Source organism: Salmo salar, chromosome 06 (assembly GCF_965601325.2).
Source record: "Salmo salar chromosome 06, fSalSal1, whole genome shotgun sequence".
In the NCBI taxonomy this organism is placed as follows: Eukaryota; Metazoa; Chordata; class Actinopteri; order Salmoniformes; family Salmonidae; genus Salmo; species Salmo salar.
Window position 1 is genome coordinate 78,750,830 of NC_138296.1, and position 20,975 is coordinate 78,771,804.

The 20,975-nt window shown below is 47.2% G+C and overlaps 1 protein-coding gene across 2 annotated transcripts in view; it reads right to left on the bottom strand.

The window, feature by feature from the left end:
- Positions 1-246: 246 nt before the first annotated feature.
- Positions 247-20,975, bottom strand: part of LOC106608064 (serine/threonine-protein kinase PAK 5) — a 63,556-nt gene continuing 42,827 nt past the window's right edge. For both annotated transcript variants that reach the window (XM_014205744.3, XM_082976992.1), the window contains exons 3-10: positions 15,168-15,377; positions 14,805-14,946; positions 14,487-14,641; positions 12,301-12,434; positions 4,330-4,456; positions 3,461-3,586; positions 3,249-3,383; positions 247-3,137 (exon numbers count right to left, since the gene is read on the bottom strand). In XM_014205744.3, the coding sequence (XP_014061219.3) occupies positions 2,982-3,137; positions 3,249-3,383; positions 3,461-3,586; positions 4,330-4,456; positions 12,301-12,434; positions 14,487-14,641; positions 14,805-14,946; positions 15,168-15,377 (1,185 nt within the window). In that variant the 3' untranslated portion in view covers positions 247-2,981. The remainder of the gene's footprint in view (positions 3,138-3,248; positions 3,384-3,460; positions 3,587-4,329; positions 4,457-12,300; positions 12,435-14,486; positions 14,642-14,804; positions 14,947-15,167; positions 15,378-20,975) is intronic.

The following is a 20,975-nucleotide window of genomic DNA, read 5'->3' on the forward strand; positions in this document are numbered from 1 at the left end:
TGGCACAACCCGTCCTGGCTGAATGTCCACCCTAGCATGGCAAATGCGGGGCGCAGGCACAGAGCGCACCGGGCTATGAATGCGCACTGGAGATACAGTGTGCATCACCGCATAACACGGTGCCTGACTGGTCACACGCTCCCCACGGTAAGCACGGGGAGTTGGCTCAGGTCTCAACCTTTACTCCGCCAATCTCCCCGTGTGCCCAGCCCCCCCCCCCCCCCCCATTTTTGGGGGGAGCTGCCTCTCGGGCTTCCGTTGTTTCCGTGCTAATTCCTCGTAGCGTCGCCGTTCCTCCTTTGCTGCCTCTATCTCCTCCCTTGGATGGCGATATTCCCCAATCTGCGTCCAGGGCCCTTTGCCGTCCAGGATCTCCTCCCATGTCCAACTATCCTGGCCACGCTGCTTGGTCCGTTTTTGGTGGGAGGTATGTAACACTCGTCGTTAGAGAGAGAAGTGAACCAAGGCGCAGCGTGGTAAGTGTTCATGATACATTTATTTCACAACACACTCAAACAAAATAACAAACGGTGAAAAAACGAAAGCGCACAGTTCTGTCAGGCTCAGGTGCTAAACAGAAAACAACCTCCCACAAACACAGGTGGAAAACAGGCTGCCTAAGTATGATTCCCAATCTGAGACAACGATAGACAGCTGCCTCTGATTGGGAACCAAACTAGGCCCAAAAACAAAGAAACAGGAAACATAGATTTCCCCACCCGAGTCACACCCTGACCTAACCAAACATAGAGAATAATAAGGATCTCTACGGTCAGGGCGGGACAAACATGGACAGCGATGAATTGGGAACCTTGAGATCTGACGTTCAGAACCACAAGACAGTGGACAGTAGTGCAGTTACAGATGAAGCAATAAGCCTGAAGGGCAATACTCCCACACCAACATCCATATTTCACTTCAAATATAAACCTTTAGAATTGTGAATTATAGGGATTAAATGTGGAATTAATTGAAATGAATTGAACTATTCTTGATTCTACTGTATACGTCTACATGCAGGAATGTATATTTGAATTCATTTGCCCTGTAAACGTCTGATTGTGTGTTTAAAGGCCCTCAAATTGACCCTGGGTTTGTACAGGTGAGAGTGTGGAAAAACATGCTACACTTGTCAATCTTTTGATTCGCTTTTTTAATCAAAACCAGTTTCACTGATAACACACATGCAATATCACTGTACAAGCAACACCATGGATAGTAGTACCCATTCAAGTCCCCCGATAGTAGTCAAGGACAAGCCAGCTCACACACACAAACACACACACTCTCAAGCACACACATGTTCATATTTACATATCACAGTGAATGATGGGTAAAAACGATATGGGGTTACACTGTTCATTGGTCCAATCAGAACTGACAATCAGATTGCGGCACTGTCCCAGTGTGTGTGTGTGTGTGTGTGTGTGTGTGTGTGTGTGTGTGTGTGTGTGTGTGTGTGTGTGTGTGTGTGTGTGTGTGTGTGTGTGTGTGTGTGTGTGTGTGTGGTGTGTGTGTGTGTGTGTGTGTGTGTGTGTGTGTGTGTGTGTGTGTGTGTGTGTGTGTGTGTGTGAGTGCGTGCGTGTGTATTTGTGTCTGCGTGTGTGCGTGGTAAGATAAGAAACAGATTAGAGCCAAGTTGTGTGAGTGGAAAATAAGACCGTTTATCACTGTGTGTGTGTCAGACTGAGAAGCTCAGATATTGCTGTAGGAATCTTGTATGAGTGCCCTTTGAATTTATAGGAGTGTGATGATGGGTAAAGAAAATGGCTCTGTTTCAAATAAACTCTTCCTGCCAATCCTCTCAAACAGTGCTACGTGTGATTTGTGTTAAATTACATTGTCAAAAGATTAATACATTGGTGATGATAGATACGTTTGGGGTATTGCTTGTATGATATAACCAATATCACTGTCTGTCTGGCTGTTGATATTTATAAATGTAAATCAAAAAGAAAGAAAGGCCACACTACCAAAAAAATAAACCTTCAATTCAAAAAAATAAATACAAACTTTAAAACAGCATACAACATTCTGGCATTACGCATTTTTACAAACTCAATGGAGATTCTCTCTACAAATGTGGGATAATAAATATATTCAGGTTTATTTTTGTAACAGTTAAGAGTTGGTTTATTTGGGATATCTCTTAAATTCTTAATCAAAAATGTATTATTATTATAAACAGTAAGAAAGATCTTCGCAGAAACTCTGATTTATATGTAATACTGCCCCTATCCCAATAGTTACGACACAATAAAATACTGCAAATTATCAAAACTGTACAGAAAAACTTGATCTAAAATACATTTTCACTATTAGTGTGAGAGAAGTGAAGAGTGCGATGTTTTATTCCACCAATAGGAGAACAGCCTGTCTTCCAGTCAGACTAAGACACAACCATACCGCTCCCACTATGACATCACCAAATGCTCGTCAGTACCAAACGCTGCTTCCTGATCGTTCTGAGATCGACTGCTCATATCCGTGGCAGTTGGCATGTCTCATGGGTCCCTCAACATGGTGGCCAGCCAGGCAGTCTCAGCCAATCACCTCACACCATCTACGCTCTAGTCAATGGTCACTACAGTATAACCCTACAGACAAGAAGAGAGGAAACTGCACCAGGACCGCCCACCCTACAAATCTCTACTGGTCTAACAGCCTAGAGAATCCAAAGAGTTCAAACCAAGAGGCTACTCTCGTTTGCATTTGGCGCCAGGACAGGCAGCAAGTCGGCCACAGAAGACTGAGACTCCTACAGTATATTTCCCTATACTCCAGTGTTGAACTTTATATAGTGTTTCTCAAAATAGAGGATATCACATTTTTCTTTAATCTTTTCTTTGTAAACAATTCCTCAAGCTAAACTACTGCACGGTTACAGGTGTGAGCGTTTGTTTTAGTGGCGTAGTCTCTCAGGTCAGGTGTGTGTTTGTTTGGCAAGGTGTGGAGCGCCGCCCTGGTGGCGGGAGGTCAGGTCAGCGGTGGCGGTAGTGCCTCATTAGGGGGACGATGCAGGATGGGGGACCCGACAGCTTGAGGAAGGGGTGCTGGAGCAGCTCCTGGGCTGTGGCTCGCTGAGACGGCTCTCTAACCAACATCAGGTCCAGGAAGGCCCTCAGCACCGACGATACCTGGCAGAGAGAGGGAACACATGATTCATTATTTGACTTGGGGATAACTGACATGAATCCACATTTCTGTAATGTGCCAATTCAGTCCTGAAATAGATTATCCCTGCTGACCTTGTGTGACTCCTTTATCCGTGGGGGCAGGTTGTCTCGTATCCTCCTCATAGCCTGTAGAGGGGGTTCGTTAAAGTACGGGGGTTCCCCATCGATCATCTCTATCACCATGATGCCCAACGACCAGATATCCACCTAGCATCAGCGTGAATGCTATTATTATATACAACAATAAACGTTTTAATGTGATATTTGTCAATGTGTGTCCTTACCTCCGTGCCGTAGGGTAACCGTGAGATGACCTCTGGTGCCATCCAGTAGGGCGTGCCCACCAGAGACTTCCTCTTGGGCACCTCTTTGGACACTTGGGCACAGAAGCCAAAGTCTGACAGCTTGATCTGTGGGAACAGAACATATTTGGTTGATCATCTGTGTTATCTATGGGAATTTTCTGAACACTTTTGTACATGGGGACATATAAATGATAGATTTTTATCTTCATTGATTTGACATTTTGGATGTGTGCTTCCTTTTTATCGGAAAAAATATTTGGGTATGAATATTAACTTTATTTTCTAAATGTTGTAATATTTAACTTCTGTCCATGGAATAATTGTAAGGAAAACTTGGGTTGAAGAGGTTTCATATAAACCACTCTAATCCTGCTTCTATTATCCCTTAATTAGCCAACCATCCATCACGTCCCAGCAGCTCGTTAAGAGGCATAAGGCAGGCTTTAATTAATAGGTACTGGGTGCTAATTGATTATGAATTGTTTCTCCTCTCTCTCCAGTCCTGCAGTCAGAGGCACTTGAGGAGATCGTACTGTACTGCATCACTGGCAGTAGCCCAGAAATAGGTAGCCATGTACTGTAACACAGAGGTCAGTGTGAGGGTGTAGGGCAGTGTTTTCATGCCACATTGTGTCATTTGACATCATGTCAGTTACTGGTTGTCATGGTTACACTACTATGCATGGATAAACCCATGTTTCTAACCACAATACAGGCTTTAGTTGTATCACAATAGGTAGTGGGCACAACCCACCACTGAAGCCAACATCTGGAGTCCTACAATGATACAAGGCCAGTTAGTTATGTACATGATTAAATAAGTTAGTCCAGAATCCATGTGGTCTTACCCGTCCATCGCTGGTCAGGAGGATAGAATCACTCTTGATGTCTCTGTGGATGACTCCCTGTATGTGGAGGTACGATAGAGCCCTCAACACCAACACACACACTGTGGCTATCTGCTCCTCATTCATCCTGAAACACACACACACACGGGTTAGGATGGCAGTCGGAGACGACACACACACACACACACACGGGTTAGGATGGCGGTAGGAGACGACACACACACACACACACACAGGTTAGGATGGCGGTAGGAGACGACACACACACACACACGGGTTAGGATGGCGGTAGAAGACGACACACACACACACAGGTTAGGATGGCGGTAGGAGACGACACACACACGGGTTAGGATGGCGGTAGGAGACGACACACACACGGGTTAGGATGGCGGTAGAAGACGACACACACACGGGTTAGGATGGCGGTAGGAGATGACACACACACACACACACGGGTTAGGATGGCGGTAGGAGACGACACACACACGGGTTAGGATGGCGGTAGAAGACGACACACACACGGGTTAGGATGGCGGTAGAAGACGACACACACACGGGTTGGGATGGCGGTAGGAGACGACACACACACGGGTTAGGATGGCGGTAGGAGATGACACACACACACGGGTTAGGATGGCGGTAGGAGACGACACACACACGGGTTAGGATGGCGGTAGGAGACGACACACATGGGTTGGGATGGCGGTAGGAGACGACACACACACGGGTTAGGATGGTGGTAGGAGACGACACACACACGGGTTAGGATGGCGGTAGGAGACGACACACACACGGGTTAGGATGGTGGTAGGAGACGACACACACACGGGTTAGGATGGCGGTAGGAGACGACACACACACGGGTTAGGATGGCGGTAGGAGACGACACACATGGGTTGGGACGGCGGTAGGAGACGACACACACACACACTGGTTAGGATGGTGGTAGGAGACGACACACACACACACACACGGGTTAGGATGGCGGTAGGAGACGACACACACACACACGGGTTAGGATGGCGGTAGGAGACGACACACACACACACACACACACACAGGTTAGGATGGCGGTAGGAGATGACACATACACAGGTTGGGATGGCGGTAGGAGACGACACACACACACACACGGGTTAGGATGGCGGTAGGAGACGACACACACACACACACACACGGGTTAGGATGGCGGTAGGAGATGTCATGACGTTGCCCTCTTGGTTTTCTATGCACCATCCCCCGACCTCTATACTTCTGACACAAGGCTGTGTGAAGGCGGTCGTAAATTCCAAAGGGAATGTCCTGCCTAACAGGCCACAGTATAAAGAGACAGAGTGTTTTCATGGAGAGAACAAAGGATTCTTCCACCTCACAGAATTGGAGAAACGAACGACATTTATGTTCTGGAGAAGGTATAAAAGATAGGTGAAGAATCCAGCTACGAACTGGTCCGCTTGGTACAATTTTGTGAGGCTCATTAGAGACAATATGGCCATATTACCATACTAAGGTTTATATACTAGCCTCAGCGATGAGACTTACATCTAATGGTTGTATAAAATGATTTAATAAGATTAAAGCTATTTGGAATATGTTGAGATGCTATGTACTGATGTTAATGTGAGAGAATTGTATTTCTGTCCATAGCATAACTCAGTCATCAGCACGCCCCCAGGGACACAGACAGGACAAGGCGTCATGTGACAGCTTTTCTATGTTCAGTATAAAACCCACACCCAGAATGACTTTCTTTAGACCAGGCCTCCACTCCATTACGAGTTGGCCAATAGGTTTGACCATGCATTCCTCTACTGAAGTTTAACCATACCATGTGGTTAAACTTTTAGACTATCGATACCGACAGAATAATAACAAGTCTTTGATATTAATTACTAGTCTGCAGCTAGAAATTCGGTATCATTGAACGCGAAGACCGACAAAACATCCATTCTATAACGACATGAACGAATAATCGCTTTGAAAGATCCATTCTAACCGAGAGAGAGAGAGAACGCAGACAAAAACTCTCCAACAGAACCAAACTCTCCAACAAGGATCCCGACGACACACTGAGCGTAAATATATATTGATTGCAATTGTTCCCGAATGAGTGAGCGTTCATGTGCAAAGGCTTAGCATATCAATTGTTAATATTTATCAACTCTGTTGTGCCTTCTCCACTGCCCCCAACCCTGTTGTTCGTTTAACAAGCCGCCATGCCGGTTTAGCCCACTAGAGCACATTCCTCCACCATTTCTTTGTAACGATACCTACTGTTTTGTATGCTTTCTGTGAATTACTTAGTTTAGTAAATAAATGATTTTAAGACAATTGATGTATGGATGACTTAGTGAAGACTGGGTTCGTGCAGATAACAACAATTTACGACATTTGGAATGAGACTGACGAGGTAAAGAATACACCATTTAAACCAGAAGATAATCGGTCAGATACTATAATATAATATAATATATAATGTTATAATATAGGAAAGTTATATTAGGAAAATTATAACTTTGTAATCTGAATATTTTCCTTGGTGCCCCGATCTCCTAGTTAATTACAGTTAAACGATTAATCAGTTTAATCGCTTAATAATAATTACAGGGAGTTATTTGATAAACATGTCTTCACCAAAGACACGACAGAGACGACTCACACACCCACACACGGGTTAGGATGGCGGTAGGAGACGACACACACACACACACACACACAGGTTAGGATGGCGGTAGGAGACGACACACACACACGGGTTAGGATGGCGGTAGGAGACGACACACACACACACACACACACACAGGTTAGGATGGCGGTAGGAGACGACACACACAGGTTAGGATGGCGGTAGGAGACGACACACACACGGGTTAGGATGGCGGTAGGAGACGACACACACACTATTGCAATTGTGTTTCTCCTTAACGTTCCTATGAAAAATACAATTATACTAGGAAGATTGGAACATCGTAGGAGCTTGAAATTCATGCCGATAACCATGTAGTGTTTTCGGGGGGGTGTGTGTGTGTGTGTGTGTGTGTGTGTGTGTGTGTGTGTGTGTGTGTGTGTGTGTGTGTGTGTGTGTGTGTGTGTGTGTGTGTGTGTGTGTGTGTGTGTGTGTGTGTGTATGTGTGGTCCCATATGGGCTGGGGGGTAAACTATACATCTGGCTGAACTCCACAGAACATTAACATGAAGCTCCAGCTGGTGAGAACCTCCCCCATCACACACACACACACACACACACACACACACACACACACACACACACACACACACACCACACACACACACAGAGACACCTGCATCTCCTCCAGCACTGTCTTCACTATCCTGTCTCACTCCACAATAATCAATTATCTTGCCATTTGCTTACAACAAGGAACAACTCTCAACACACGCGCACACAAAGACACCCCTCCCATGGTAGATCGCACCAGGTTTTAATGTCGCACATATATGTATTGAGAATTACAATAGATAAATGAGGCTTTAGGGAATGGATGTTATACCAATCTATTTCAGTCAGGTCTTTTGTTGTCTAAATTACTGTTCAATGTGGAGAGCTGAATAGAACACACACACACACACACACACACACACACACACACACACACACACACACACACACACACACACACACACACACACACACACACACACACACACACACACACACAGACACACAAACACACACAGACACACAGACACACAGACACACAGACACACAAACACACACAAACACACACAGACCCACGCCCAAAACAAATTATTACCACGATAGTAACTGATTTCAAACAGAGAATAAAAAATAAAGTGTTTTGTTTAATGAGGCTGTGAAAGATGCCAAGGGCATCACACGCATACCCACACACACACACACACATCCTATAGTTCCATCAGCTGAGTCTGTGTAAAGTACAGGCCAGCCACTATACAGCCTCCTGAGGATCATTTAAATTTGTAGCTGATTGAAATGGCTGAGGAACATGAACACGACACATAAAGAGAGGCCAATCTGGAACTGGTACACTGTGTGTGTTGGCAGACACCAAGGGGGAGCGGTGGGGAGGGAGAGAGAGAGAGAGAGAGAATGAAAGAGAGAGAGAGAAAATTCAGGGGGGGGGGGGTGTACTCACCTGCAGTGTGTGTGTGTGTGTGTGTGTGTGTGTGTGTGTGTGTGTGTGTGTGTGTGTGTGTGTGTGTGTGTGTGTGTGTGTGTGTGTGTGTGTGTGTGTGTGCGCGTGTGTTCTATTCAGCTCTCCACATTGAACAGTAATTTAGGCAACAAAAGACCTGACTGAAATAGATTGGTATAATTCACCTGAGCCAACACGTGAATTATATAACTGAAACCTGTTGCTGACAGGCCGCTGATGGATATGCATTATTTTTATGACACAAATGAATGTGGCTCTTTGAAGTAGTGTCATAAACAGTAGGCTACATCCTTGTTATTATACATGAACTACGATGTTTAATTACTAATCCCCCTCTGGTTAAATAATATATGAGGATTTGTACATATTGAATATATTCAGATTGCAAAAGTGTGGACTTTTCTCTACATCTCATGACTTCACGCCAACAGGGATGCCACTGACGCAACCATGTTATTATCACCCAACACGGCGCCACATAATACTGACACACGCCCTGACACATGCCCTGACACACGTCCTGACACACGCCCTGACACACGCCCTGACACACGCCCTGACACACGCCCTGACACACTCCCTGACACACGCCCTGACACACTCCCTGACACACGCCCTGACACACACCCTGACACACTCCCTGACACACGCCCTGACACGCCCTGACACACGCCCTGACACACGCCCTGACACACGCCCTGAAACACGCCCTGACACACGCCCTGACACACACCCTGAAACACGCCCTGACACACGCCCTGACACACACCCTGAAACACGCCCTGACACACGCCCTGACACACGCCCTGAAACACACCCTGACACACACCCTGAAACACGCCCTGACACACACCCTGAAACACGCCCTGAAACACGCCCTGACACACACCCTGAAACACGCCTTGACACACGCCCTGAAACACGCCCTGACACACGCCCTGAAACACGCCCTGACACACGCCCTGAAACACGCCCTGAAACACACCCTGACACACGCCCTGACACACATACACCCACACACACATACACACATACACCCACACACACATACACCCACACACATACACCCACACACACATACACCCACACACACATACACATACACCCACACACACATACACCCATACACCCACATACACATACACCCACACCCACATACACACATACACCCACACACACATACACCCACATACACATACACCCACACACACATACACCCATACACCCACACACACATACACACATACACACATACACACATACACCCACACACACATACACACATACACCCACACACACATACACCCACACACACATACACCCATTCACCCACACACACATACACCCACATACACATACACCCACACACACATACACACAAACACATACACACAAACACATACACACAAACACCCACACACACATACACACAAACACATACACAAACACACAAATACACACAAACACATCCACAAACACACATATACACACAAACACATCCACAAACACACACATACACACAAACACATCCACAAACACACATATACACACAAACATATCCACAAACACACATATACACACAAACACATCCACACACACAAACACATCCACAAACATACACACAAACACACACAGACACACAAACACACACAGACACACAAACACACACAGACACACAGACACACAGACACACAAACACACACAGACACACAAACACACACAGACCCACGCCCAAAACAAATTATTACCACGATAGTAACTGATTTCAAACAGAGAATAAAAAATAAAGTGTTTTGTTTAATGAGGCTGTGAAAGATGCCAAGGGCATCACACGCATACCCACACACACACACACACATCCTATAGTTCCATCAGCTGAGTCTGTGTAAAGTACAGGCCAGCCACTATACAGCCTCCTGAGGATCATTTAAATTTGTAGCTGATTGAAATGGCTGAGGAACATGAACACGACACATAAAGAGAGGCCAATCTGGAACTGGTACACTGTGTGTGTTGGCAGACACCAAGGGGGAGCGGTGGGGAGGGAGAGAGAGAGAGAGAGAGAATGAAAGAGAGAGAGAGAAAATTCAGGGGGGGGGGGTGTACTCACCTGCAGTGTGTGTGTGTGTGTGTGTGTGTGTGTGTGTGTGTGTGTGTGTGTGTGTGTGTGTGTGTGTGTGTGTGTGTGTGTGTGTGTGTGTGTGTGTGTGTGTGTGTGTGTGTGTGTGTGTGTGTGTGTGCGCGTGTGTTCTATTCAGCTCTCCACATTGAACAGTAATTTAGGCAACAAAAGACCTGACTGAAATAGATTGGTATAATTCACCTGAGCCAACACGTGAATTATATAACTGAAACCTGTTGCTGACAGGCCGCTGATGGATATGCATTATTTTAATGACACAAATGAATGTGGCTCTTTAAAGTAGTGTCATAAACAGTAGGCTACATCGTTGTTATTATACATGAACTACGATGTTTAATTACTAATCCCCCTCTGGTTAAATAATATATGAGGATTTGTACATATTGAATATATTCAGATTGCAAAAGTGTGGACTTTTCTCTACATCTCATGACTTCACGCCAACAGGGACGCCACTGACGCAACCATGTTATTATCACCCAACACGGCGCCACATAATACTGACACACGCCCTGACACACGCCCTGACACACGCCCTGACACACTCCCTGACACACGCCCTGACACACGCCCTGACACACTCCCTGACACACGCCCTGACACACGCCCTGACACACGCCCTGAAACACGCCCTGACACACGCCCTGACACACGCCCTGAAACACGCCCTGACACACGCCCTGAAACACGCCCTGACACACGCCCTGACACACGCCCTGAAACACGCCCTGACACACGCCCTGACACACGCCCTGACACACGCCCTGAAACACGCCCTGACACACGCCCTGAAACACGCCCTGAAACACGCCCTGACACACGCCCTGACACACGCCCTGAAACACGCCCTGACACACGCCCTGACACACACCCTGAAACACGCCCTGAAACACACCCTGACACACGCCCTGACACACGCCCTGACACAAGCCCTGACACACGCTCTGACACACGCCCTGACACACGCCCTGAAACACGCCCTGACACACGCCCTGAAACACGCCCTGAAACACGCCCTGACACACGCCCTGAAACACGCCCTGAAACACGCCCTGACACACGCCCTGACACACGGCCTGAAACACTCCCTGACACACGCCCTGACACACGCCCTGACACACGCCCTGAAACACGCCCTGACACACGCCCTGACACACGCCCTGACACACACCCTGAAACACGCCCTGAAACACCCCCTGACACACCCCCTGACACACGCCCTGACACACGCCCTGAAACACGCCCTGAAACACACCACACAATGCTGACGCCCTGAAACACGCCCTGAAACACACCACACAATGCTGACGCCCTGAAACACGCCCTGAAACACGCCATACAAATGACTATAATTAAAATACCAAGGACACACCGTGTGCTAATCGAAACGACGAGGCGTTGAGAAGAAGACAATAAAACAACAGAGGAGAGAGGGACATAAAAGTTTGAGATGAATAACTAAAACCCATGAAACCAGATCTGATGGGGGTTGTTGAGGAATGTTGTTGTGGATCTGCTTTGGTTATTCACTTCCCGAGATGAATTAGTGGGACAACGATTCAAATGCTATTTTTTCAGACAGTGAATTGAAGACTCATGTTAGCTAATGCTTGGGTAGTCATTGGGAGAGAGGTAAATGGACTTTAGTGGCAGATCATTGGTTACCTCGTGTGAGTGACAATGTCCGTCAGGGCCCCGCCCTCCAGGAACTCCATAACAACCCAGAGCTCGTCTCCGACCAGGTAGCTGTTGTACATGTCAACCACGTTCTCATGGTGATAGTCCCTCATGATCACCACCTAGAAACAAAACAACAAACACAGGTTACATCATAGGCAGCCAATATATCAATAGTGACAAAACGGACCTAGCTGTGCACCAGAAGTTTCCCAAAAAATAAGGATATTTATTTAAGAGGTAAATATTATATATTTTTTAACAGGGGTAAAAAGTGTGCTAAAAGTAGACAATAATAAAAGGTTTTAAAATGCAATAAAAAACCTTTCAAGGAATCAGACCGCATGGCTACCTGCTCTACACAGCCTCCCTCTACCTGAGTACCAAACAATCAACAACAGGTGTGGCCAATCAATTGAAAATGTCGGCCACCAACCCTCCAGAATAGGGTGTGATTGGCAGATCTTTTTACTGAGTGGACATGACTATGAATCATGCAATGTAACTGTGCCTGGGTAGAACAGTGAAACATACAACATTCAAATACTAAAACAGTTTGGACAATTAATGGTGTCCATACCAGTGAAGATGTTATCCTCAAGTAGACAGGAATTTTAGCTCGAATTGCGTCGCAAATGGTCCGCCATTTTACCTAGGAGCAGCTCTGATAAGCTAGCTCAAACCTACTAGTTTCACACTGGTGTAGATCGCCTGCCTGTTGTCCTAGAAGAAAACTAAAAACATCTACCTGAAGTTAAGTCTATTCTTTATGTCTACATCACACCAATATTTTACAGTTAAAAAGGCAAGTTTCATTCCCCCATACAGGTGTTTAGCTAACATAACTAGCTAGCATAGGTTTTCATCCTACATTTGTAGCTAACTATCAGATGGTGACATTATATTACAGTGTTAAGAAATAACAACGTATATCATTTCTGGAAACAATAGGCATTGACAAAGTTAATGAAAATACAGCCATGCATGTTAGAACGAAATTGAAGAAAGATAGGTAGTGGGCTGCTAAGCTAACTAGCTAACAAAACCCCAGTTTGCCTAGCCTTCATGTTCAGTTTTACCAAGTTATCTTCCCATCTATTGATGGATTGGTAACTGGCCACTGATGAAGCTTGCAAGCAAAATTATTCTCCTGATGTAGGCTACAGTGCCCTCCATAAGTATTGGACACAGATCAAAGTTATTTTTGCAATAAGCTACTCCAAAACATTGGATCGAAGATTACATTTTAATAAATGAGGATAGTACTGTAAATAATGGCATCTTATTTGGGGGTATTTGTAAGCATATTCTTTACTTAAAAATGTATATGTATTTTTTATTGGTTAAATTTTACTCCTAACATCAGATCTAGGTTGAATTTAAATGTCAATGTCTGCAATATATGATGAAATGAAAGATGAAATTCACTGAAGAGTTATTTTATAGAATAGCAGGTAGTCTATGTCACAAATGAAATAAATAAATGGCTCTGCAATCTTTTTAGAAGCTTAATGAAAAGGGATTATTAGATTGGGGTGCTAAAAGGATAACATCAAGCTTCAAAATACACACACACACACACACACACACACACACACACACACACACACACACACACACTTTTACTATCATTGATGTGGGGTGCGTAAATGTGTAAGGACAAGATACTTCATGTTTTGGTTCGATGTCAACAACTTGTCAACATACTGTAAGTCATTCAACCCACTTCATTCAAACAAAGTCCCTCACTGGCTTCATAACAAAAATACTGTGTCTGACTACTGAGTAGTAACAGCTCCATAGTGTTGCTACATAGCAGGCAGCAATGGTACAGTAGAGTAGAGCTAAAAGGCTTGGCACACTCCTTTCCAAACCCAAAATAATGTCAGCTTGTTGCCTTGGCAACATCTAAATCAGGTTCACTAACACACTGCTCTAATCAACACATCTGAGGTCCAGAAAAGCCTCTTCTGTGAGGTAGCCTAATCTGGGGGCTAAAAACTACCTTTATAGTTTTACTCTGGCACGTCTAATTGAAATGTTGACTAATTAATTGTACACTATCTTACCTAAATCTTTCAGTCTATTATAGTAAAAAAAATACAGTACCAAAATGGTTTGGTCTCCACGGAGACAAACCCATGACCCCTAACCCCTAACCCTTGACTTCTCACCTCGTTGAAGAGCAGTTCTCTCCTCTGCTGTTTCCTCAAGTCCATCTTCTTGACGGCCACCTGCTTGCCACTGTGCTTCTCGCTGGCAATGCACACGATGCCCGTCGAGCCCTCGCCAATTTTTATGAAACTGTCCAAGTACTCCCTGGGGTCACCTGGGGTCAAAGATGGATCAGAGGCTGATCAATGTTTGCTGCCCCCAGAAAGATATCTATGAAGCTTCTGTTCATTATCTACAAACTAGCAGAAGAACTTACTGTATATTTTAACTGATTTGGGTTGTACTTGTGTTTCTTTCTTAGGCTTCTCTGTAATTACCTGGGTTGACGACGAGCTGCAGGGCGGCCCTGAACTGTTCGTGGGAGACCCTGGAGGGCTGGGCGTCTGAACTGGAGCCCCAGGAAGGAGGGGGGTAGGCCCCCAGGGGAATGTAGAGGGACGATGGCTGGGAATATGCCCCCTGTAGGAGGGAGGGAGGAGAGATCCGGTTAATGACTCTACTGCACTGTCGGTGGTGATCTTTGCAGTTACACCTGTTTCTCTGAGAGTCATACGTAATTGTAGATCATAATATTTTTAGGTCATAAACAAGATATAATCCTATCTTAGGACACACATACGCATGCAAATATGCACAATCACATGCACGCACACACGCACGTACGCACACGGTAGACCCACCTGTGGGGTGTATGGCGGGCTGGGCTGTGAGGGTGGGTGGTGGTAGGGGGAGGGTTTGTAGTGGTGGAACACAGCGGGGTACTGGAGGTGTCCGGGGGGGTAGCCAGAGGGCTTGTTGTGACTCTGAGGTAGTTTGAGGGGCCCGCGGGGGTACGTGTCAGACCCTGGGACCTGGGGACTCCCGTCCCGTGACTGCTGGTCGTAATCACCCTGCGAGAGATGGAAGACAGACAGAGACAGTGTTAGAAAGACAGCTAATACCCTGAAAACATAATCTATTTAAGCTAGATGAGCTAATATTAAAATAATACTCTAATAAGCTCATAAGATGACAGCCGGCTCAAAATTGTGATTTGTATTTAAGTGCAAAACTTTTTCAGGGCAAACTCCATTATTTTTGCGAAGACTATTTGATTCTGAGTTTTGACATATAAAGTGTGTATTTGAAAACTATTTATAAGATGCATACTTTAAGTTTTCTGAACTCACTTCTCTCATGGATAAGAGGGAAGCTTGCGCTACCCGGTGCTGGTACATGTGCAGATCAAATACACCACTGGAACGCTGATTAAGCTGTTTACATGTTCTAATAATTAGAAAGATTGCTCAGAAAACCAGCTGTTTTAAAGTAGACTGAATTATAGCTATGAACCGTTCCTGGTCGTACAGGGCGGAGATATATAATATCTAGACTAATAATCTATCTAGTGAAGACAAGCTGCCTCCAGCACTGAGGAGATGATGCTCTGACTGTCAGAGCCAATTAAATTACCTCCACCACTCCCAATGAACACACACTCCCCCTGAACACACACTCCCCTGAACACACACTCCCCCTGAACACACACTCCCCCTGAACACACACTCCCCCTGAACACACACTCCCCCTGAACACACACTCCCCCTGAACACACACTCCCCTGAACACACACTCCCCCTGAACACACACTCCCCCTGAACACACACTCCCCCTGAACACACACTCCCCCTGAACACACACTCCCCTGAACACACACTCCGCCTGAACACACACTCCCCCCTGAACACACACTCCCCCCTGAACACACACTCCCCTTGAACACACACTCCCCCCTGAACACACACTCCCCTTGAACACACACTCCCCCCTGAACACACACTCCCCCTGAACACACACTCCCCCTGAACACACACTCCCCCTGAACACACACTCCCCCTGAACACACACTCCCCCCTGAACACACACTCCCCTGAACACACACTCCCCCCTGAACACACACTCCCCCCTGAACACACACTCCCCTTGAACACACACTCCCCCCTGAACACACACTCCCCCTGAACACACACTCCCCCTGAACACACACTCCCCCCTGAACACACACTCCCCCTGATCACACACTCCCCCCTGAACACACACTCCCCCTGAACACACACTCCCCCTGAACACACACTCCCCCTGAACACACACTCCCCCCGATCACACACTCCCCCTGAACACACACTTCCCCTGAACACACACTCCCCCCTGAACACACACTCCCCCTGAACACACACTCCCCCTGAACACACACTCCCCCCCTGAACACACACTCCCCCTGAACACACACTCCCCCTGAACACACACTCCCCCTGAACACACACTCCCCCCTGAACACACACTCCCCCTGAACACACACTCCCCTGAACACACACTCCCCCTGAACACACACGTCCCCTGAACACACACTCCCCCCTGAACACACACTCCCCCCTCGAACACACACTCCCCCCTCGAATACACACTCGCCCCTCTAACACACACTCGCCCCTCGAACACACACTCGCCCCTCGAACACACACCCCCCCCCCCGAACACACCCCCCCCCCCCCCCCCCCCCCGAACACACACTCCGACAGGACATGAGTCGTCTCCTAATGAAAACCTGACAACAAGGAAGAGGCGGGGCAGGAAGGAGGAGGGAAACCTTGAAATGTAGAATCTCTCTCACACACGCACTCATCCTTCACCTACACACACACACTCCTCCACCTACACACACACACTCCTCCACCTACACACACACACTCCTCCACCTACACACACACACACACTCCTCCACCTACACACACACACTCCTCCACCTACACACACACACTCCTCCACCTACACACACACACTCCTCCACCTACACACACACACTCCTCCACCTACACACACACTCCTCCACCTACACACACACACTCCTCCACCTACACACAACACACTCCTCCACCTACACAACACACTCCTCCACCTACACAACACACTCCTCTACCTACACAACACACTCCTCCACCTACACAACACACTCCTCCACCTACACACACACACACACTCCTCCACCTACACAACACACTCCTCCACCTACACAACACACTCCTCCACCTACACAACACACTCCTCCACCTACACACACACACTCCTCCACCTACCCACACACACTCCTCCACCTACACACACACACACTCCACCTACACAACACACTCCTCCACCTACACAACACACTCCTCCACCTACACAACACACTCCTCCACCTACACAACACACTCCTCCACCTACACACACACACTCCTCCACCTACGCGCGCACACTCCTCCACCTACACAACACACTCCTCCACCTACACAACACACTCCTCCACCTACACAACACACTCCTCCACCTACCCACACACACTCCTCCACCTACACACACACACACTCCACCTACACAACACACTCCTCCACCTACACAACACACTCCTCCACCTACACAACACAATCCTCCACCTACACAACACAATCCTCCACCTACACACACACACACTCCTCCACCTACACACACACACTCCTCCACCTACACACACACACTCCTCCACCTACACAACACAGTCCTCCACCTACACACACACACACTCCTCCACCTACACACACACACTCCTCAACCTACACACACACACTCCTCCACCTACACACACACACTCCTCCACCTACACACACACTCCTCCACCTACACACACACTCCTCCACCTACACACACACACTCCTCCACCTACACACACACACTCCTCCACGTACACACACACTCCTCCACCTACACAACACACTCCTCCACCTACACACACACACTCCTCCACCTACACACACACACTCCTCCACCTACACAACACACTCCTCCACCTACACAACACACTCCTCCACCTACACAACACACTCCTCCACCTACACACACACACTCCTCCACCTACACACACACACTCCTCCACCTACACACACACACTCCTCCACCTACACACACACACACTCGTCCACCTACACAACACACTCCTCCACCTACACAACACACTTCCCCCCCTACACAACACACTCCTCCACCTACACACACACACTCCTCCACCTACACAACACACTCCTCCACCTACACAACACACTCCTCCACCTACACAACACACACTCCTCCACCTACACACACACACACTCCTCCACCTACACACACACACACACCTCCACCTACACAACACACTCCTCCACCTACACAACACACTCCTCCACCTACACACACACACTCCTCCACCTACACACACACACTCCTCCACCTACACACACACACTCCTCCACCTACACACACACTCCTCCACCTACACAACACACTCCTCCACCTACACAACACACTCCTCCACCTACACAACACACTCCTCCACCTACACAACACACTCCTCTACCTACACAACACACTCCTCCACCTACACAACACACTCCTCCACCTACACACACACACTCCTCCACCTACCCACACACACTCCTCCACCTACCCACACACACTCCTCCACCTACACAACACACTCCTCCACCTACACAACACACTCCTCCACCTACACACACACACTCCTCCACCTACACAACACACTCCTCCACCTACACAACACACACTCCACCACCTACACACACACACTCCTCCACCTACACAACACACTCATCCACCTACACAACACACTCCTCCACCTACACAACACACTCCTCCACCTACACACACACACTCCAACACACTCCTCCACCTACACACACACACTCCTCCACCTACACAACACACTCCTCCACCTACGCGCGCACACTCCTCCACCTACACACACACACTCCTCCACCTACGCGCGCACACTCCTCTACCTACATACACAAACACAGAGTAGAAGCAGGGCTGGGTAGATGGCGGTATAATGATGTGGCGTGGACTTGTTTAATGAATGACTGTGAGGAGGGCGGTGCACCTCGTTGTCTGCAGGAGGGATGGACTACTCTCCAGACACCCTATCATTGGCGGGCCCCGGCGGCTGGCTGTCAGCCAAGGGTCTCCTGATCCATGTTAGTTAAATGCGTGTGTGTGTGTGTGTGTGTGTGTGTGTGTGTGTGTGTGTGTGTGTGTGTGTGTGTGTGTGTGTGTGTGTGTGTGTGTGTGTGTGTAAGTCCCCGTGCTGTCTACTGTTATACCCCTGCTGACTCACAACAAAAAGGGGGGTTTTGTTCAATGACTGAACTCAAAGAGAAAAAGACAGGGGAGAGGGAGGGAGAGAAGAGAGGGGGGGAGAGAGGGATAGAGAGGGGGGGAGAAGAGAGGCAGAGAGAGGGAGGGAGAGGGGGGAGAGGGAGGAAGAGAAGAGAGGGAGATGGAGGGAGAGAGGGAGGGAGGTGAGAGAGGGAGGGAGGGAGAGAGAAGAGAGGGAGGCAGGGAGGGAGAAGAGAGGGGGGAAGAGAGGCAGGGAGAGAAAAGAGAGGCAGGGTGAGAGAGAGAAGAGGGAGGAAGAGAGGCAGGAAGGGAGAGAGAAGAGAGGGAGGAAGGGAGAGAGAGAGAGGTGGGTTTATTACAAGGTCCAAGAGGCAGGAAGAATGGTGGTTCTTAAGCTTCCAGATCACTTACAACACACTTTAGTTTTTAGTATTTTTTTCTACTGATGTTAGGAATCTACAGGCGTCACGACACATCCAGTGACTGTTTTTTCACATACCCCTCGAAGATCTCCTTCTTCTTCAGATGGAACTAAAGTCATGTAGTGAATTCTGTTTAAATTATAGGATGATTATGTGTATAAAGTGTGACCAGATATAGAACCTGTCTTGCCCAATCACAGCCATGTTATTGTAATAAAAAAACACATTGTACATGACTGTTTCTGGTACTACTTGTGTACATTTCCCAGACAGCGTGTTTACTGAGGTGTTGGAGGTTAAGTGGATTTCATAAGGGCATCCTGGGGTTTGCATCAGCATATCCAGTACTACTGTAACACCAGATGTACAGCCTACTACAGCTAGTCTCCTCTCCTCAACAGATACAGAGCACAAATGTATGTATATCAGTGTAATATATTTTGTTGTTACTCTCTGTTCGTGCTACATCGTTCGGCAAAGGTATTAGATGGATGAATATATAGATAAATAACTAGTTCCTATATTTGTGTATAATAGGCTAGTGCTGGTGTAATACTGTAGGTGCAGAATATAGTCTCTGCTACACAGAAGGAGGAGGGGGAGAGTCGTGACTGAGAGAAATAGGGATGATACATTTGACTGATCCTTCTGCTCTGCACAGTTCAATGAAAGGTCATTGTTTCAGCACTGGGATGTAAGCCTGTCATTCACCTTCAGATTATCACACAGGCCTTTGTCCGGCAGGGTCAACAAAGGATACATAAACTGGGATCAAAAATCGGCCCTGGCATTTTTAATATACTGTATAATTTCTTCCCTCGAGGCCCCCATTATTAGCGAGATAATGATCATTTTGAGCAACAAAAAAACCTAAACAAGTTAGACAGGCCCACTGGGATGAAAATG